General features: G+C 59.4%; 1 protein-coding gene across 7 annotated transcripts in view; it reads left to right on the plus strand.

Annotated features, from left to right (window-relative positions):
- Window positions 1–19,103, plus strand: part of MAPT (microtubule associated protein tau) — a 62,479-nt gene extending 43,376 nt beyond the window's left edge. For 2 of the 7 annotated variants that reach the window (XM_037493980.2, XM_037493981.2), the window contains exons 7-12: window positions 697–829; window positions 4,125–4,390; window positions 11,351–11,443; window positions 14,451–14,532; window positions 15,986–16,098; window positions 18,808–19,103. In XM_037493980.2, coding sequence (XP_037349877.1) covers window positions 697–829; window positions 4,125–4,390; window positions 11,351–11,443; window positions 14,451–14,532; window positions 15,986–16,098; window positions 18,808–19,023 — 903 coding nt within the window. In that variant the 3' untranslated portion in view covers window positions 19,024–19,103. Of the gene's footprint in view, window positions 1–696; window positions 830–1,933; window positions 1,988–4,124; window positions 4,391–11,350; window positions 11,444–14,450; window positions 14,533–15,985; window positions 16,099–18,807 lie in introns of all 7 variants that reach the window. The other 5 variants (XM_037493982.2, XM_037493983.2, XM_037493979.2 and 2 more) reach the window with 4 other exon arrangements.
- The last annotated feature ends 1,760 nt before the right edge of the window (window positions 19,104–20,863 follow it).

Consider the following 20,863-nt stretch of genomic DNA (forward strand, 5'->3'; position numbering starts at 1 on the left):
GGCTCAACAAGCAGTGCCCTGGGGCCACTGGTCACAGAGACCCTAAGGGGGCCTCCCTGGTGGCACAGGGGTTAAAGTCACAGACTATGAAGCTATCAGCAGCTACTGCAGTACAAGTTCGATCCCCAGTCAGGGAGCAACCCACATGGCGCAGCAGACCTCTCCTGTCTCGCTTGATGCTCCCCTCAGCAGTGTATTTCAGGCAGCCTGCCTGTTGTGCTCCTCTCTGTCTCTGGTGAATCCTCTTGCCCCCCACACTCTAGCCTGCACCCCAGTTCTTGTATTGTATGCATAAATAAATAAAATAAATCTTAAAAAAAAACAAAACCAAACAGAAGGTCTATTAGAGTCACAGGTCAGAGAGCCTCTCGGGAGAGCCAGGAGTGAGTGTCTGCTACTGGCGGACACAGTGGGTCACAAGCCCCACTGTCTGAGAAGCGCCGTTGCCTTTTTAGAAAGGACCTGGGCACCATAGCAGTGAATGGCACACAGTCCTCCAGGAGGCGGCGGCAGGCAGGGTGCCAGTGTCTGGGTGGGGCTGTGGGTTTGTGCCCAGCAGACCCTGGTGCTTGTGGAAGACGCTGTCATGTCTGAGACTCGCCGGGCTCAGCCGCACTGTGAGCTGGCGGTGACGCTGGGCCAGGAACTTCTCCCACTCATAAAAATAAAAACCACTCTCGGCGCTTCCATTTGCAGGGGTCGGATAATAAAACCGGATCGAAGATCGCCACACCCCGGGGAGCGGCCCCTCCAGGCCAGAAAGGCCCAGCCAACGCCACCAGGATTCCAGCGAAAACCACACCCAGCCCCAAGACCCCACCGGGCACAGGTGAGCGGCTCTGGCATCCAGGCTGGCACAGCCCCTGGCTCTGAAGGCCCCTGAAGGCCTCTGAAGGCACCGGCAGCTGATGGACGCCTGTGGCTCACGAGAATCCTGTGTCTGTTTTCTCTGTAGCCCTCTGGGCAATTCTCTGAGGTAGATACAGACTCCCCACTTTTTCTCAGCGGAGGAAAGGAGACGGAGTTTGCAACACTGGGTGTAGCCAGCTCGTTCAAAGCATGAGAAAAATGCATGTTGAATAAGGAGCAGGAAAGAAGCTTCTCGGAGCTTCTCTCACCCGAAGTCCAGGGCCCCTGGGGGAGTTCTCAGTCCCCAAATGAGACGCGTGTGCTGAGCTCAAGGACACACGGATAAAACCCCAGGGTCTTAGTGGAACAGGTGCCTGCAGTGCCTGTCTCATGGGCTCCTGTGAGCAGAATCAGTCGGTTATGAGCCCTGGACACAAGGCCTCAGCCGAGTGACTTTGCTTCCACAGTGCTGATGAAGAGCCGTCCTCCTCTGTGGGAGGCAGGCACAGCCAGGCCCAGCTCCCCATCCCACTGTCCCCAGCCCTTCCCTCATCTCACTGCCCCGGCCACCTGCCCGGCCACCGGGTTTATCCCGCACTCCTGGGCCTGTGGCCTGGGCTGGCTCTGTGGTGCTGGGGGGCTGGTGTCTCTGCTGCTTGTGGCCTGAGGTGTCGGCTCAGACAGGCGTTGGCCGTTAGCCGGTCCACCTTAGGGCAGCGCCGGTAAGGACAACTCTCTAAAGCCAGGTGGGCTAGAAGTGTTTCTCCTCCCGCGCGACAACACACATGATGTGAGCAGAATCATGACTGGATTCGATATATGACCCTTGACATCACGCCAAGTGACTGGCCCCCTCACACGCCCGGAGGCGGGGCTGGAAACAGCCTGCATGCTCCTCGCGCGCACCTGCCCTGGAGAGGCAGTGGACAGACACCCCCACCTCCCCCCAGGTGGGCTGCTAACGGAGCCCTGGTCCCTGCACCCATGGCCTCGGCTGACGGCCAGCACAGCTGGGCTGAGGAGCTCGTGAAGGGCTCACGTGAGCTTGGTCCTAATGAGACTTGTGTGGGTTTTTCTTTTTAAGCCACCAAGCAAGTGCAGAGGAAGCCGCCCCCCTCGGGGGCCAAGTCGGAGAGAGGTAATTCTGAGCCTGCTCGGCCCGGGGCCCTCTGTGTATGCGGCTTACGTGTGCAGAGCAGGCCCTGCTGTGACACTCACACCCCGCGCCGGGCCCGCAGCAGGCGGGGGCAGCTGCCCGCCTGTCTTGAGCGTGGTTTGTGCGGACGTGTCCATCTGCTGGACCTTGCTAACCCCGCGTGTTCTCATTAACTTCGGGCGGCCCTTGGCATGGGGAGCATGTGCCTGAGCTCTCCTTGGGTGCTGGAGGTTTGGACTGTTCTGGACCAAGTGTGTGTGTGAAATCCCCGCCAGCCCTTACTACATGCATCCGCACACCTGTGGGCTGTCTGCTCCCCGCCTTCTCCAGCTGAGGGCACAAGCTCAGGTCGGTTAAGTGACCTGCCTGCGGCCGCTCGGCAAGAAATGGTGCAGAAAGTGTCAGGCCCCCACCCAGCACAGCTGCTGAGCCTGGAGGCAGAGACCCAGCTCCGGTTTCCTTATGTGGAAAAGGGAAAAGGCCACAGCTCTCCTGTTGCCACTGTCGGGTGCCCAGGCATGGTGCTGTGCCCCTCTGGGCCCCGCAGGCAAACAGTGCACCAAGCTTCAGAGAGATGATAAGAGGGATAAGTCAAAAGCGAGTTTAGTAACGAAGCGTCGACCTCCTGTGACCCAGTCACTTGCTAAGTGGCCTCAGCCGCTGCCTTAAACAGCTTAGCTAAGACAGTGAGGCCTCCGCAGGGAAGGCGCGGTAAGCAGGTACGCAGCTTGAAGCTCTGCCTTCTCCAGGAAAGACGAGATTAGGTCTTCCCAGCACAGCGACAGCGACGCCCTTACAGAGAAGCTGCCCCAGCCGGCCTTCAGAGCCCCTCCCAGGAAACTAACCGTTTGCCAAAGACCTATTTTCGAGTGGCAGGTTTTTGCTCCCCTACACCACAGAGCTGAGTCATTTTAGGAATACCCGACAGGCACCGAAATTCAGCCCCTGAAAGCATCTGCTTATCACTGGCTTGTTCTCCCCGTGGCCAGAGAAGTGGCTCCTTTGCTGCTCGGCCCTTTGAGCACAGGCTGGGGTCCTGCTGGTTACAGACGGATCCTGGCGGGGCCTGGTGGCCAGAGGCTCGGAAGCCCACCACAGAGCTCAGCCGCCCTCAGAGCTGCAGCCGGGCCCGGGTCACCCGGCCTGGCATCCCGCCCAGCGGCTCTCAGAGCTGAGTCTGCTCAAGAATCCCCAGGGAGCTTGGGACAAGCCAGCCTGGCTGCCCCCACTGCACAGATTTTGAGTGATCACTTCTGGCTGGGCCCCAGGCCCCTGCATCTTCCTCCCCTGCACCCCCATACTCTGGACATCCTGATGCAGGATCTCAGGGCCACACCCTGGAAACACTGACCCAGCAGGTAGACAGAACAGCGTGCGACCACAGCGTGATGAGAGCAGGAACGGGAGGAGGCCCTGAGAAGGGAGGGGCTGAGTCAGGGTGACCTGCCCTGGACCGGGGTGGGGGAGGGGGCACTGTTTGGGCTGGGCAAAGGGTGTTCTTAGGGAGGGCTTGGCGGCATGAGGCTTGTTGAGAGGGGCGGGTGATGCAGGTGCTGCAGAGGAGTCCAGAGGGGCCAGGGATCCCCTAGAAAAGGCCTTGAACTTGCCCAAACTCTGAAGGGCCTCGCCCGTCCAGCCAGGTGCCGGCTGTGTCCTGACACTGCATCGTCCCTTTTAGGGAAAAGGCCACGTAGACTCGCCCTGGAGTTTCACAAAACAAGTTTGCAGAGTCTCCCACTTGGCCTCACTACAGGCTTTGTAATTGTTTGTTTCTGAGTTGAGGCCCTGAGCTCAGAGAGGGTGAGTGACTTGTCTGAGACCGCACAGCTACTTGGAGCCCGTCTCTTGAACCCCAGGCCGAGGGCAGAGTTGGGCCCCCTCTGGAAGGGGGTTCTGGGCGGTCCTCGATGATCACGCTGTTGCTGGGCGTCTCGGCTCCTGGAGGGCTGGGAAGCGGGGTGTGTCACTAGGCACCACCTCAAGGGCCGCGGCCTGCTGCTGTAGCTGAACTTCCAACCGGCGCCCACCTGCCTAACGGCCTCCGAGTCTGGGCGTGGGCCCTCAGGACAGGCAGCCCCCACACCCCCCATCCTGGCCTCACTCCCTCCTTCCTCTCCAGGCGAATCTGGGAAGTCGGGGGATCGCAGCGGCTACAGCAGCCCCGGGTCTCCAGGCACTCCTGGCAGCCGCTCCCGCACGCCCTCCCTGCCCACCCCGCCCACCCGGGAGCCCAAGAAGGTGGCAGTGGTCCGCACGCCCCCCAAGTCGCCGTCTTCAGCCAAGAGCCGCCTGCAGACCGCCCCCGTGCCCATGCCAGACCTGAAGAACGTCAGGTCCAAGATCGGCTCCACTGAAAACCTGAAGCACCAGCCCGGCGGCGGCAAGGTAAGGCGGGCGAGGCGGGCCTGCAGGCTGGCGCGGGCGGCCACAGGACGGCAGGAGGCGTGGGGGCTGCGGCTGGGCGGCGGCGGCGGGTGGGCCTGGCTCCCACCACTCACACAGCAGACTCGGGGCGTCTTCCGAGGACAGACGGCCTGGGGTGACGGTTCGCGCGGCCACGAGGCTGTGGGTGCCTGCCCAGGGGAGACAGCCTTGTTCTTTTCTCCCCCGTTTCTGCCCTTGCTGAAGGGACAGGATCCCAGATTCCAGGGCGGGGCTGCACGACCTGGGGCCAGAGGTTCTGGTCCCCGGTGTTCAGAACACGCCAGTCGAGCAGTCGGTGGGCGTCTCTGGTATTGACCCGACATTTGTTTGGGTGAAGTTTCTCTCTGTTCCTCAATTCTGGGAACACTCAGGGCTTCCACTTTGAACAGCTGATTCTTGCCGGGGTGAGTGTGTGCTTGGGAAATCTTCGGGTCTCCTAAAAGTGGAGAGACATGAGCTTCCGAGGGCTTGAGGTGGAGACCGGGCAGCCCCAGGCCCTTCCCCCCTCTTGTCCCTGGTTCCCCGTATTCATGTTCCCGGGCTGACTTGCAAAGTACCACAGGCTGCGTCTGAGGCAACAGAAATGTGTTTCCTCACAGTTGTGGAGACAGAAGTCCAAGTTCAAGGGGCTGGTTTCTCCCAAGGCCTCCCCGAGGCCCGCAGCTGGCCGCCTTCCCTCCAGTGTGTCTGTCCCAGCGGCCTTTCTGATAATCCTGTTGGATCAGGCCCACCCCAGGGGCCTCATCTCCACTAAATGTCCTATTTCAAGACCCTGTCTCCAAATATACTTCCACGCTGAGCTCCAGGGGGCTGGGAATACAGCACACGAATTTAGGGGGACCCCATTGACCCCCAGACAGCCTTCCTGACCAGTGCTAGGGTGGGGGAGGGAGAAAGAAGAGGCGCCCTGGATGGAGGCAGGATGCCGAGGAGTGAGACTCCACTCTCCACAGCCTGTGGGCGTCCAGGCTGGCCATCGCCAGGGCAAGGAGCCTCCTGGAGAGCTGGGGCTTCACGGAGTCCTGAGCACCTTTTCCCTTCCATCTGCCGGGCTGGGCGCCGCAGGGGGCCGCCGCTCTAGGACCCGACACCGTGGAGGGAGCACCTGGGGGCTAGAGCACCAGGTCCCGGGGTCACTGGGGCTGGACCCTGGGGGCTGGACAGGGGCCGCGTCTGCTTCCCTGGTGTGCAGATCTCCTTCCCAAGGGACCCCGGGCAGCTGCACTGGGCACTGAGGAGGCTTGAGCCGACCCCTCGGTGAAGCCTGGGGCACCAAGGCGCCCCCAGGGAGAGGGCCTCGGGTGTTCCCCACCAGGGAACCGGGAGTCCCCGTCTGAAAAGTGAAAACCAACCCCCTGCAGCCAGGCCTGCACCACTGAGAAGACAGCCCTGAGCCCGGGCACCCGCAGGGCAGGGGAGCCGGCTCTGGCAGCAGCTCCCGCCACAGCCCGACCCCCAGGGAAGGGGACAGAGGCGTCCACAAAGTCCCCTTTGGCGGCGGGACCACACTCCAGGCTTGAGCGCAGAGTGGAGGGCGAGGGAGGAGCCCAGGGGCCCTCTCCAGAAGGGTCAGAGGAGAAAGGGTGACTTTCCCGGTACTTCTGAGGAGGAGGGTGGCTGCGGAGGAGAAACGCTGTCCCTTAAGGTCCAGGGAAAACCTGGAAAGTCGAGACAAAGGAAGCCTCTGGGGCAGCAAGGACAGGCCAAGGGAAGATGAAAAGAGGAAGGGAAAGGAAGAAGATTTGTGAAGCATCCCAGCCTCCTGCGCCTGGACGGGGCCTCCCCCCCTCCTCCAGATCTGCAGGCCCCGAGCCACCCTGGTGCCGCCCGCCAGCCAGCGCCCCGCCGGTGGGGCTGCCTAAGGGGCCGCACCCCAGAACCACACCAGGGAAGGGCAAGCGGGAGACACAGGCTTGTCAACCTCAGAGACTGGGAGCCTCCCCAGATAATACCCCTTATTGGCTCTGCGTCTCTTTTCTGCCTCGCGCTTTTCTGTTCCACGATTTTCTGCACAGAACACGTGCTGCTTGAAGAGGCAGAGTGACGTCACTTTCAGAGGCGCATGCAGGTCGTCCTTGACCATAGTCAGAGGACTAATGGGGTCCACCAGGGTGGGGGGGCCAGAGCTCAGCTGACTTTCAGAGCAAAACAGAGCCAGGGCTGGCTGGGCGCGGCCCGCTGGAGCACGCCGGGTCCCACGAGACGTAAGGGGCGCTGCGCACTGATGGAGCGGCGGGGACGGCTGCACCCGGGGCATGGCTTCTCATCCCCCAGGAGCATGGAGAAGAAAGCGGGTAGGGAAGGAAGGGGGTCGCCTGCAGAGAGCCTCAGGCTCAGCTGTCCTCAAGCTAGAGCTTGGGCGTCCCCATCAGATTTGAATGAGGGCGGGGGGAGGCAGAACCGGCGCAGCAGCCCCTCTGTGTGGCCTGTGGAGAGCACTTAGGGAGGCACGTAGGCAGGACACCATCCTGGGTGAATGAGCACACCTGGGCGCAAGGCTGCCTGGTCAAGAGGACTGGGGGGGCGGGTTCTCTGTGGCTGCCAAGGGTCATTGCCAGAAAGGGGCAAAGGGATGGTGAGGCTGGCTCTGACCAGATGGGGTTACAGTCACTACCTCTGAGGATGTCCAGGCCAGTAGCCAGGATGCCAGGACCAGCAGGATAGAACCTACCAGCAACTGCAGGCTTCCAAAACCTTGGGCTGCAATGCCCCAGATGGCCATGAGATGGCGACAGAACCCCATAAACCTCTGTCTCCATCCTGGAGAAAGTTACCCCTACAATTATATTGCCTTGATTAGCAAAGTCCCAGTTGTCATTATTAAAAGCACACATGTATGTAGAGCATATACGTGGAGTAAATACAATGAATCTGTACCTGAGGTAGTTCGCCCGGCGTCCTGGGTGAAGGCCGGGATTCAGGGGGCCCAGCGCTGAGAGGTCATGCCCTACAGTGGGGGTCTGGGGAGGAGCCAGCCTGGGCTCCTCTGGCCACCTCTGGGTCAGTATCTGAGACCCTCTGTGCATCTCTCCTCGTAAATGGCATCTGTGTTTCTGGGAAAAAAAAAAAAAAAAAAAACCCACATGTAAAGTGGATCATTTTAAAGGAAATTGGCGTTGTCACTGTTTAAAAAGGAAGTTAATCATTCAAAGGTGAGTCCCTAGTTATTCGATCTCTTCCTTGTCTGCTTGATGTGGCAGGATTAGATAAGTTTCCTGTGTCCGTTTTCAGGCTCTTAGGCTTGGAGGCTCGCTGTGGGTGTCCAGGGCTCAGGTGAGCCCTGCCAGGGCATCCCAGCTTCCCGTCCTCAGCCCAAGGTTGCAAATGAGAAAGTGGCCTCTGCAGGCCGGCCGTGAATGCAGGCCTCCCCAGGGGCAGCCTGGGCCTCTCTGCCAGCCTGGGAGATGGGGGAGGGCGACACTATCAGTAGCACCTGCAGACCGGAACCCAACAGAAACCGGAAGCCAGGTCAAGGCGCAGTGAGGGGGTGGGGTGGCTTTGGTTCTCTGGAAAACGGATTAAAGCCACGTGGAGCCAGCCTCAGCCCAGCCCAGCCCAGCCCCTCTTCCAGGGTCAAGCCCTGACCACAGGAATCTGTCCCTTGACTCAATGTTCCCTGGAGCTTAAAAACACTGTTCTCTCCTCTGATGAGTATTTTCAATGTCTTTTCAAAGCTGAAACACGTTACTCTGAGAAACTGTTCCAGGATTCCAATTTTGTAACACCAGCCATTACACCATTACCTCTTTTTCTCTTTTCTGCAAATCTAAACATTCTGTGAAGGGTGTTGATGCAGTCTGTCGACCAGCAGTGACTCAGGTGTGCTGTGTGAGCATCTTCAGGGCTACTGCCAGATATGAGGCACCTGTGTTTCTGAAAAAACCATGTAGAGCGCCCTGCCTTTTTTGTGGGATTGGAACAAGAAAAAGCCACATGGAAAAGTCATTGCTGTTACTGTATTTATGTGTGTTGTAGATCTTGTTCATTATTTAATGCCTCGCAAGTCATCATTAGAGAAAAACAGGGTTATCTCCCTTGAAAAACCCAAATGTTTTCTTGTCAGATAAGGACAGTTGAGACTTACCATTTCCCTTTCTTGCCTTGGCTTCCAGGAAGCAGTTTTGTAATTGGGACTCCTGATGACCTCCCCTCCTTTTTACCATTATTTTGTAAAGTTTGTTTTATTATCATGTATTTTCTAGTTCTTTGAGAACACAGGCAATCTTGCCTCTGAGACTTATCCAGGGAGAAGTTATGAATACACAAAGATCCCCAAAGGAGGGTTCAGATGGTGTTATAGGACAGGGAGAGGGGCAGCCCAAACCCCGCAAACCTGCCTATTCTAAATAGGTTTTGCCATCTGCCGCATCAGCACAAAACATATGAGATTTTAATGAAAAGGAACATCAGTACAATTAGTAAACAGTACAGGAAAGGCAAAGAGTCTAGTTTTTAAATGAAGCACCCAAAGTGACCCATCCCCTCATGGGTAAAAGTCCATCCATATGGGATCAGCCCAGAACAAGGCCCCAAAGCCTGCCCCAAGTCTAAAGCATCTTCCAGTGGGGACCCACAGAAAAGGGTCAGAAACCACCAGACAAGCCCGAAGGAAAAGAGCAAAATCAACATCAAGATAAAAGCTGCCATTGTCACCTCCCCACGGGCCTCACCCACGTCTGTGTCACCCAGTCCACGACCAAAAGACAAGCACAGTTTCTTCACATGTTTCTTGGCTCCATGCGCCTCCTCCAGGGCTCCTCCTGGCTCCATCCTGCTTCCTTCCTTCCTCAGTCTCCTCTGCATCCTCTTCTCTTCCTGCTCAGCTCCACCCTCCCTTGGGTGGGGCAGGGAACCTGGAACCTCCCCCTTTCCTGGGGACCACCCTGTTACAGGGGGACTCCCTAAAGTCCACAGGGGATATGAATTGATTCCATGACATGATGTGAAAAGCTGGTGCAACAACACACCTGAAGAGGCAGAGACTCCAAACCCCAAATCACATACTGTTTTGTAAACCAATGTTCCTTTCCTCCATACACAGTAATGCAATCCAAAAAGAAAGAGAATCTGCTAAGGGTGACAGCAGCTACTTGGGAGAAAGCGGGGGTCCCCCTCCTCCCAGGGAGCCTGGGCTGAGGTGACTCCCCACTGGCAGGAGAGGACAGCAGTGTTTGCCAAGAGAGTTGTTTTTGTTTGACTTGAGAACAGCTCAGGTGAAACTGTTGTCACACAGGTAGCTGTGGCCACAGAAACGCCCAGATCTAGGCTTTTGTGGGGGTGGCCGCCCTGCTGTGAGCAGTGATGTGGGTTCCCGGCAGGAGCCCCAGGGGGAAGCAGGGCACCTGGGGGAGTCCCCACCGGAGTGCTTAACAACTCAGGCAGGACAAGAACCGAAAGCAGGTGCACAGAGAGAAATAACAATTTTTAAATGGGGAATGAGAAGAGAGAGAGATGAACTGATGCACATGTCCTACCAGGAACCTGTCGAGACCCCAGGGTGCAAGCTGAAAATAAGGAGAGCGAGTCGACTCCACGTGCACTGAGTTATAACCCCAGCAAGGCTGCTTACCTGCTCCCAGTCCCGGGGCCCTTGGGAAAGTCAGGAGCACGGCATGCTGGGAGTTGTAGTTCCCACATGCAGAGCCCTTCCCTGCACGTGGGGGTGACTTCTGTAAAAATCTTCAAGGGGTGGAATTCAGGCATCCCTGATCAGCTGCTGGGAATTGGTTCCTTCCCTGATCAGCTGCTGGGAATTGGTTCCTTCCTCCTGCAGATATTTATCCAACCTCTCAAGGCTCTTGTATTTACATTTAAAAAGCAGAGAAGAAATCATAAAGGAAGAATTTGAGTATATGACACTGTAAACATTTGAATGTTAGGAAAGAAAAAAAAAAAAAAAAAACACCAGCCAGCAAAAAGAGGGCAAACAGGAATACATTTAAATTAATGACTTGCTATATTTTGAAATGTGCTTGCATAATTTGTATTTGCATGAGTTAGCTCTTCTAAAGGCAAACATGAGAGTGTAGTTGGTAGTCGTGTCTTACTCAGGAGTTAGAGTTAGAGTTTGTTTTCTATTCTTTGGAACAGCTCAAGACAAAAAGCTGTTTAAATGCAGCTCCTTCAAGCTCAAGATTAACTTACTTTTGACTGAAGTAGGTTATAAGTAGGTTTTGTTCTGATGTCACCACGTATTGTATCTGTTACAGATACAATACGTGGTGACATCAGAACAAAAATACCTAACAGAAAATAAAAAGAATAAAAATTTTTAAAAAAACAAATAGACTAAGCCAACAATGCAGCCCCGTTTACTTCAGCTGAAAGCCGTTTTGAGGATTGAATTGAGCACTTTTAGAATATAACTTTCACCCAGAAATTCTACTTCTGAGACGCTCTACTTTCTATACTGTGAAAATTATCTATTTTGTGGATAAAGCTTGCACAAAGATGTTCATGCTGGAGCTGTTTGTATTGTTTAAAATGGGATGGACACAAATATGTGAGAGCAGAGATGATGCTTGTGTTACTCTGCGACCCGCTGGTGCTTGGACGTGGTGTCACCTCAGGAAGCAGGGCATGAAGCCACGTGTGATCGTGTCCACGGTCATCACTACCATATACACACGTGCTGTTACTTTTATATGTGAGGCTCCAAGGGGCCCAACAGAGTGCAAAGTGGTGGTGTAGAGTGGCAAGAAAACAGTTTTGGTTTTGCTTTTTTAAACCCTCCTGATGGATCCATTTTGTGAACCCATTGCTGTAAAGCAGGCCCAGCTCAAACCGCTCAGGATTCTGGGGCGGCTCCAGGAGGGACCTTCTGCCCCAGGCCCTCTCCCCATCTGAGGTCAGCGAGCAGAGCGGTCTGCAGACGGTGGATCCTCTGGGTGTGTCACTCATCCTCTTTTCTGGCTGTCAAAGGTGCAGATAATTAATAAGAAGCTGGATCTTAGCAACGTCCAGTCCAAGTGTGGCTCAAAGGATAATATCAAACACGTGCCTGGAGGCGGCAGTGTGAGTACCTTCACACTTTCCCCGGCCCCGCTGCGGTTGGGTGTCCGGGAGTGGCATGGGTGTCCACGCTGCGAGGCATTGCACAGAATAAACCATTCGCAGGCTCAGGGTCCCCCGTGTCCCAGTAGACATAGGCCCGGCCCCCTCACCCGTGTCCGCTGTGCTCAGAGGGCCCGCTCCTGGCTGGCTGCCGGGCAGGAGGGGAAGATGACTGGCCCCTGGGCAGAATGCCCAGCACGACCCACTCTGCCAGCTCCCTGGAGCCCCACGGCCCGTTTGCAGGTGGGCTGAATGGGGCGCCTGAGCCTGGCCCTGACATCCTTCCCTGTTCCCGGGGCAGGGACACTTTGAGGGCTGTTTGTCCTGAGAGTGAACAAGAGGTCACACCTTGTGACTCCGCTCTCCTCGCTTCTCTCCTGCATCGGTGAGGCGTGAGCTCCCAGGGTCCAGACAGCCGAGCCCCCGGCAGAGACTCCAGATGCCGGAGTGCAGGCAGCGGAGGGCGCGGGGCCTGCCGCGAGGGCCGGCAGAGGACGGCGGCTTTAGGCCCTTTCAGAGTGGACTCGTCCAGATATCCCGGGGCCTCCCTTCCTGCCGGTGCTGTGTCCCCTGAGATCTGGGCTGGCATCCTCCCTTCTCACAGCTCCCCGAGCTGCTCCAGGGGGACCCATGCTCGTCAACAGGGGTGCCCACTCAGCACCCGGGGCTCAGCCCCCCTTCTCCGCAGCCCGCTCCTCACTCCCCCCTCTCGTCAGCTGTAAGCAAAGGCCAGCCGCATGGAGGAAGGACAGTCTGAGACCCTAGGAGGGTGGCCACCCCGGCTCTCAGACCCCTCATTCCTGGCTGGCAGCACCGCAGCCCCTGCTGGGTGGGTTTCTTTCCCCAGATGACCAGCCTAGACCCCACATCACCTCGTCCAGCCCCGAGGGTTTATTCTTGCAATGCGCGGCCGCCTCCCGCCCCAGCACCTGGATCTGGCTTTGCCACCAAGTCCTCCGTGCCCCCCGGGTCGTGGGCGCACCCGCTGCTGCATGGCGCTTCGTTAACGCTTCCTCACCAGTGTCTGCTCCGTGTCTCCGCCCGCCCCTGCCCCCGTCCCGCTGCCGCCTTGTCTTCTGCCAGGAGGGAAGCGAAGGCGTGGGGAGGCCCCAGCCCCACCGCCCGGCTCCTGGGCTTCCCCTGCTGGCTCGGCCCCGGCCTCCCTGCAGGCGTGGGGCTGCCCGAGGAGGCAGCAGCCGTGCGCTTTCTGGTGTAACGCGTGTCTGGGCGACTCGTGGGAGGTTGTGCTCGCTGAGGCCGGGACCTGGGTCCCGTGGGCTGCTGGCAACAGAACAGTTCCTCGGTTCCACGGCTCCTGGGCGGGAGTTGGGAGCGGAGGGGGAGAGGACCTTCCCACTGGTGACGGCCGTGGACCGCCTCACGGAACTGCAGTGCCCAGGACCGCAGGGGACTTTCTTGGGGCACCTCTCATGTGCCCTGCACCCTGCGTGGGCTCGCCTGCGGCCTGGCCTGCAGCCCCTGCTGTCCCAGGCTGACCCTCGCCCTGCCCCCAGAGCTCTGCTGCTAGAGGTGGGGTCGGGGCCACACGCCCCTGCACAGTGTCGGCCTCGGGTCTCTCTGGCCAGTTTCCCCGACTGCTGCCGCCCCGAGGTGGCTCCCTGCAGGCAGGCCCTGCTCCCCCCGCACCGCCGGGTCCTCCCTCCAGGGAGGATCTGAAACTCTGACTCACCAGGGCTCGTCTCCTCCCTCCCTCCCTCCCCTCTCTCGAGGCCAGTGCCTCCCCGCCCCCACAGCTGTCCTGCTACCCCGCCCTTCTTGCCCGCTGGTTACCTGCCCAGGCTGAGGGAAAGAGGAGGAGCCTCGCAGGACCCTGCTCACTCGAGCTCTCTCTTGCTAGGAGCTCCCAGGCCTTGCCTTGCTTCCTTCAGGCCCCAACCCCAGACCCCGTTTTCAGAATGTTTCTCGGGTGCAGGCTGCCAGCCGTGCTCCCACATGTCACTGCTCCCACACATCACGGGCTGCACGCACCTGTCTGCCTCAATCAACTCTCCGCCAGCAGCAGCCAAGGCCAACATGCCTTCGATTTAACGGGCGTAATTTGGGACTGTTTACCCCAGATGAGTCACACCCGAGTAGAAATCCCCTTTTCTCCTGGTGTCCTTGTGGCCTTCTGTCCCCCTGTTTTGTGGCCTCACACGAGGTCACTGCTGAAGGCCCTAGGGGCTCCGGGAGGGGTCAGTGACCATCTTGGGGACCCACTGGCAGCCATGACTTTGCAGAGACACCTCCAGGGGACCCATGTGGAGTCCCCATAAGAGCAGCCCCCAGAACCTGTCAGCCAATGCTGGCAGCTCCGGGGCCACCGTTCCCCCTGGAGGGTGGGTGGTGTGGTTCCTGAGGCTGGATCCGAGCCCAGGGCCCTGTCCCTCCAGTGTGTGTTCAGCCCGTGGACACTGAGCCCACAGGTGTCTGCTGTGTGCCTGCGTCCTGCTGGTGTTGCTTTGCTCCTTCCACGAAAAGCTGAAATGCCCCGGACCCTGTGCCCAGGTGCCAGCCGCGGCCTCGGGGTCCTGCTCGCTGGGCCCTTGCTGTCTTGGGGAGGGGGGCTTCTGCAGGGGAGAAAGCCCACCTGTCAACCCCAACTTCTCTCCTCCCGGGGCCCAGCTACGGTGCCGCTGCCTTCCCCACGAGGTGCTTCTGGTCACACAGAGCTGCCTCCGCACCCCCTCCCTGTGACCCGCCATCTCGGGCAGGAAGAGCGTGCGGCCCTGCCGGCGGCCTGCCCTGGTAGGCCCCTGTCCAGTGGGGCTGCAGTTCCTCAGGGAAGGCCCAGCTCCGGGGCAGGCTGGCAGGGTTCCAGCGGCGCATTCCCTGCCACGCCAAGGGCATCTGTCCTCCGTGCTGGGGCAGCTGCCAGCAGCGCCTGGGTGTGTGCAGCTGCTCCGCGTTGTGTGGCCCATGAAAATGACCCTGTTTTATTCTCTCGCTCATTCTCTCTCACCTCCAGGTGCAAATAGTCTACAAACCAGTGGACCTGAGCAAGGTGACCTCCAAGTGTGGCTCCTTGGGCAACATCCACCATAAACCAGGTAGCCCTTGCGGAAGGCCGGGCGGGCCGGGCTGCCAGGGTGGGAGTGGGGCTACTGGCCCTGCAGGGAGTGGCTGCCTGGCCTGCTCCTGGGCCGGCTCAGTGGGCCAGAGCAAGGCGAGGCCCTGAAGCCTGACCCTTGCTTCCCTGGGCGGCAGGGCATGGGGTATGTGGATGGCCCCCAGCTAACATAGGGGTCAGTTTAGCCCCCAGCTAACATAGGGGTCACTTTAGCTCCACCATCGGGGCCCTTGGGCATTGCTGTGTCTCCTTTATTTTTTTTAAAGATTTATTTATTTATGTATACAAGAACGGGGGTACATGCCAGCGGTGTGGGGGTGGTGGTGAGAGGATTCACCAGAGACAGAGTGGGGAACAGAACAGGCAGATTGACCAAAGTACACTGCCGAGGGGAGCAGCGGGTGAGTCAGGAGAGGTCAGCCGTGCCATGTGGGTAGCTCCCTGGCAGAGGATCAAACTCGTGCTGCAGTGGCTGCAGATCATTTCATAGGTTGTGTCTTAACCCCTTGCGCCACCAGGGAGGCCCTGCTGTGTCTCCTTTAACAGAAGATGAACCTCTGGGAGCTCCAAAAGCCTCCATTTCCCTCCCACCCACACTACAGAAATTAATGCTTTCTCTACGTCTTTCTCGGATGGTGGTCTGGCGTGGCCCCTATACTAGCCGCTCCCCGCATGTGGCTCTTGAGCACTTGACATGTGAACAGGCAGTTGAGGGACTGAGCTAATTAAAACGTAGGCAGCCGCGTGGCCACGGCTGCTGTATTAGTGCAGGCGCAGGGCCTGCCTCCCCCTGCCAGGCCAGACCAGGGGCCTCTGCCCTCAGGCCCTCCAGTTGAGCCGCTACCATGGCAGGCAAGGCCACCAGAGGCGCAGTCCAGAGCCTGCCTTGGTGTTTGTCTTGGCCTGGACATCCTGTGGGAGTCTGGTATACCAGCAGCCCACACCACACACAGCTCTCTCCTTCCCAAGAGAGGGATGCGGGTCGTGTTTCTTCAGGCCACGCGCCTGTCTCCCGGGCTCGGTGTGGGTGGCATCCAGCACGGAGGAGGGAACAGGCCAGGCCCTTCTCCTTAGGGCGAGCTTGGGTGTTCACGTGATCCCGCCGTCTTGTGGGGCCGTAGCTCACAGGATGTTGGCATTGATAGACGTCACTCTTTGGAAGCTAAACTGTTTAGAATAATTTTCCCTGGACCGAGCTGTCATTTACTTTTGCATTATCTAAGGAGAAGGCGTTTGCTGAGTAAATATTTGATGAAACACCTTTGCTAGGGAGATGAAGCAAACAGTTTTCAAGCCCCGTGGAAGGACTTACTTGTGCCCAAACCACTTTCTCAAGGTGACGCAGCCGTCGTCACTGCCCCTAGAGGTTGGTGCGCGTGTGGAGTCCTTGTTGGCCCCGTTCAGACGTGGTGTCTGTGCGTGTTGTGTTCCAGGAGGCGGCCAGGTGGAGGTGAAATCTGAGAAGCTGGACTTCAAGGACAGAGTCCAGTCCAAGATCGGGTCCCTGGATAACATCACCCATGTCCCTGGCGGAGGGAACAAGAAGGTAAAGGGGCAGGGTCGGGGGAGGCCACCTTGAGTACGGCTGTTCCTCTAGTGGGGGGACCTGCGGGGCGGGAGAGGGGAGCTGAGCATCCCGCGAGGACTGACTGGAGGCGGATTCCTGACCTTGGCTGCTCACTGAAATCACCTGGGAGCTTGAACAAATTTGACGTTGGGCCCCGCCCTGGAGCGCCTGACTGATTGGTCTCAGGTGCAGTGTGGGCACCTGGAATTTGTGAAGCCTCCAGGTGGTTCTCAGGTATAAAGGTGAGAACTGCGGCTGGCGGCATCCACAAAAGGAAGAGCTGTTGGAAAGCCAGGCCCGGTGCACCCAGAGGGAGTCACCAGGCAGCTGACTTGCTCAGAGGGTCGCTCAGCAGGGGGGCGCATGGGGTACTGACTCCAGTTCCGGCAGAACCTCTGGCTGCCCTGAGTGTGACCCAGGAGGTGGCTGCGGGACGGAGCCCTCCCGTGTGCCCTGCACGATCTAGTCTCGAGTCTTGCTGTGGGCGTCTGTCTGTGGGGCACAAGGGGTTGTGTGGCCCAGAGCCAGCTCCCTCCGGTCCATCAGAGACACCATCTTGTTGCTGCACTTTTCTGCTTGAAGCACCTGCGTGCCCCCAGGGGCCCTGGGGTGATGAAGTGGCCCACCCTTCACCTTCAGTACCTCCCAGATGCCAAGTGAGGAGGAGGGGAGGGAAAGGGATGTTCCAGAATGAGACTAGAATCTGGGGCCCCACCAGTGTGAGAACCCCCACCGTGGGGTGGCTCAGCTGGGCACTTTCCCAACACATCACACTGGGCAGCAACCAGTATTCCCCGCAAGTGCCTCCAGCAGCTCCACTCACCCCTGGCCCCTCATACTGAACAGGCCGCCCGGCAGTGGACACCACAGGGTAGTGTGTAGAAGCACCTGCCGGGGTGATCTCTAACAACAGAGGTTGCACACAGAGACCCTGACCAGACCTCACCCAGGCCCTCTAAGACCAGGGAGGCCAGGGAGCCCACAGCGCCCCCTCTGGTGACTCCATGTGGACCCTTATACTTGGCTTCCCCAGGTGAGGGAAGATTTTCCCAGAAAGCAGAGAGGGCGCAGGAGGCCTTCTGACTCAGGGAAGTGGGGGGTGCTGGTGATTCCCGGGGTGTCCACACTGTTTCTGGAAGTTTCTGTGTCCTGGGGAAAGTGCTGGGCTTGCCTCTGGAGGTGTGACCTGAGCAAGCTCTGCCGGCACGCTCAGCCTCAGTTTCTCCTTCAGAAAGACCTAAATATCCATGTCCCAGGACACTGTGAGACCCAAAACGAGAATGTTCTGGAAGGTGCCTGGGAGGTTGTAGTCACCCAAGAACAGAGTTAGAGCCACCCCCCAATCTGGGCTTCTGCCTTAGCTCACCTCTGTGATGGCACATCTGGACCCCCTGCCCTGCCCCCGCCCAGCAGGCCCCGGGGCGGGGGGGGGGGGGGGGGAGGGGGGGTAGACTCACTCCTGCATTTCTTCCTGTGAGGAGCAAATTTGCTCACCCACAGTGGAGCACAGGCCCTGTCATCTTGGGTTTGGAGGACTTGGGGACATTCCTAGGACCATGTGGCTTAAGAACAAAGCTTTCGAAAAACACACTCTTATCAAAGTGCAAGTCAAAATGGCATTTCCCTCACGGTCACATGGACGTGACCTTTTTGAAAGCAGTGACTCAAAGTGAACAAAATAAACATCTGGGGGGCAGGGGCCGGCTTCTCTCTGCCCTTATCCATGCCCTCTGCCCTGGGGCTGCACCTGGGGTCGAGGCTCCTGAAATCCCCGGGACAAGGGAACAAGGCAGGGAACAAGGCGAAGTGTCTTCCCCGCATGCAGTGTCTTCCGGTATCACCAAAGGCTCAGAGGCCTCAGGGCCCAGCCGGGGTGAGCGTGACTGACCGTCAGCTCAGGGCTCCGCAGGAGAGACTGACTCCCTCCTACTCACCTCTGGAGCCCCAGCTGTGGCATCGTCTCTGCCTTTAAAAGGATTTTACGGACCCTGCACAGCTCACTGCGCCCTGCATAGGCGCCGCGCCTCCAGGCTCCGCGCTGGTCAGGGGCACAGGGCGGGGCGGGCGGTGTGGGCAGCAACCCCCTGCCTGTCTCCAGCCTCTCTGGCCTCTCTTTCATCCGCATTTTGGCAACTTCTATCCAAATAAAATGTGCGAGCCTTTTGCCTGCTTCTAGATATACTCAGGGGGGGAGAGCATGCGGGGTCACTCACATAAGCCTTATCTGTGCTAGCAAGATTGGGGCGACCTCAGCGCCCTGAGTGGGGAGGAACAGCAGTGGCGCCCCTGCAGCTACCTGCAAGCGTGGGGGGGGGGTAGGCCTGAAGCCAGAGGTGCTGAGTCCCCAGGTTTTAGCACCAAGGAGCAGCCACAAAAACGCAGAAAACCAGGTGCCCAAAGCAGGTGACTATTGTGACTCCATGCATTTACACACGCGCGTGCACACGCTGCATAGGGTGGACTCCCTCTGGGCTCCCTCTGGAAGGAAGCACACCAGGACCTTACAGCGGGTCAGTGCCTTCTGGGGGACAGGCCGGCTGCGCGCGGGTGAGGTAAGGGCCCCCCTAAGAGCAGTGGGGGCTGGACAAAGACGGGGGCCCCAACCCCCCTCCCCGGGGGCAGAGGTTGGGAGGCAGTCGGGCTCACCCCTCGTCTCTCCTCTTCGCCCCCCACCCCGCCCGGCTGCAGATCGAGACCCACAAGCTGACCTTCCGCGAGAACGCCAAGGCCAAGACGGACCACGGCGCCGAGATCGTGTACAAGTCGCCCGTGGTGTCGGGGGACACGTCCCCGCGGCACCTCAGCAACGTGTCCTCCACGGGCAGCATCGACATGGTGGACTCGCCGCAGCTCGCCACGCTGGCCGACGAGGTGTCCGCGTCCCTGGCCAAGCAGGGTTTGTGATCCGGCCCCCGGGGCGGTCGCGCACGTGGAGAGGAGCGAGCGAGCGTGGGAAAGAAAGTGTCCCCCGCCCTCCGCCCCCGCCCCCAGCTGCTCCCCGCGGGGCTGCGCGCCGGGTGCCCCGACCTGCGCGCTCGCCCCGCTCGGGACTCCAAAATCAGGGATGGGAATAGAGCAAAAGCGCCATCTCTCCAAATTGACGGGTGGGCTCCGCGGAATAAAATATTTTTAAACGCGCCTGCAGAGACGGCCGCACCCCACGTTTCCTTGGGCAATTAGTTTGGATTCTTTTTTTTTCCCCCCTCTGAGAAGAAGAGGGAGGAGAGGCTCGAAAGCTGCTTCTGGGGAATTTCACGGGACGGGGGGCCCCTCCTCCGGCCCCGCCCTGGGGTGTCACAGAGGCAGCAACAAAGGATTTGAAACTCGGCGCATCTGGAGCCGCGGGCGGGGTCGGCGGGGCGGGGGGGGGGGGCCGGGGCGGGGCGCGCGGGAGGCTGCGCAGGGGTGCACGGGCGGGGCAGGGGTGCGGCGGGGGAGCGTGGGGGAGTCCGCGCTCCTGCACGGGCGCCCCCTTCTGCCGGCCGCGGGGCGCGCACCGGCCTCTGCAGGGCGCCCCGGGAGAGGCTCGGTCCCCGCAGCGCGCAGGGGCAGCGCAGGACGCGGACGGGACGCCGCGGGAGGGTGGCCCCCGTGGATCCCGCCCCCGAGAAGACCGACCTTGATGTCCTGAGCGCTGGCCTCGTCCTCCCTCCCTGCAGGGAGGGGGTCATGGGCGGTGGGGCCTCCCTCTGCCCCCTGGAAACCAGAAACCCCGTTTTGTTGCGTTCTGGAGGCTGGAACCGCAGCCACGACCTTGGCCACCTCTCGGATCTGGGACTTTAGGGCTAACCAGTTCTCTCTGTAAGGACTTGTGCCTCTTGGGGGACATCCGCCTGTTCCCAAGCCTGGGCCCCGGCATCTCTGGAGCGCGGGGGTCCGGGAGGTGGGTCCTGAGCCTCCACCCCTCCCACGGCCACTGCAGCCACCTGTCTGCCCCCCGCCACGCCTGTGTGTCTGCCGTGCGGAGCTCAGTCACTGCCTGTACCCTCATCACGTCACGCCGTCCCAGCACCCGGCTCACCACCCCTGCTCTCAGCAATGGACACTGTTAATCTAAGGGGTGACAGGAAGGAAGGGCAAAGCCGGGTACGAGGTGGGCACTCAGTCTAAGTTTCCCTCATCCAACTGGCATGTCCCTCATAAGGAAGCTGATGACATCACTCCGTTCCCTGCCCCACCTCCCAGAGCGGGGCCCAGCAAACACCGGGGTGTCTTGGCCTTGCTGACTCGGTGCGCCTCTTTCCCCTCCACCCCAGGGCCCAGTCCCCTTCCTGCGTTGAGCTGGCAGCAGGTGGGTGTCCTGCTTGCTGGGGCACGGCAGGCAAGGCCCCCGGGGCTGGACCACAGTCCTCTCTCCCCCAGTCCCACCCCAGCTTGTGACCGCCAGCCTCTCTAGCCCAGTGCAGCTCCACTCCAAGTGCATAGTCAGCCCTCCACCCCCCAACAGAGGGACGTGCCCCGTCGGAAATGGTTCTCCCCCGTCCCAGCTGGAAGCAGCTCTGTCTGTCCCGCTGGAGCAGCTGAACGTATACATAGATGTCGTCGCCCTCCCTCCCCATCTGCACCCTGTCGTGTGCTCGTCGGATTTGTCTGTTGATGCTTGGACTCACCAGAGTGACTATGATAGTGAAAAGACAAAAAAAAGGACGCATGTATCTTGAAATGTTTGTAAAGAGGTATCTAACCCGCCCTCGAGGGGATCCTAGGTGTCTCGCACCCCACGCTGGGACTTGGCTCCAGGCGG

This window comes from Talpa occidentalis, unplaced genomic scaffold (genome assembly GCF_014898055.3).
Source record: "Talpa occidentalis isolate TD23 unplaced genomic scaffold, MPIMG_talOcc4v2.1 talOcc4.7, whole genome shotgun sequence".
In the NCBI taxonomy this organism is placed as follows: domain Eukaryota; kingdom Metazoa; phylum Chordata; class Mammalia; order Eulipotyphla; family Talpidae; genus Talpa; species Talpa occidentalis.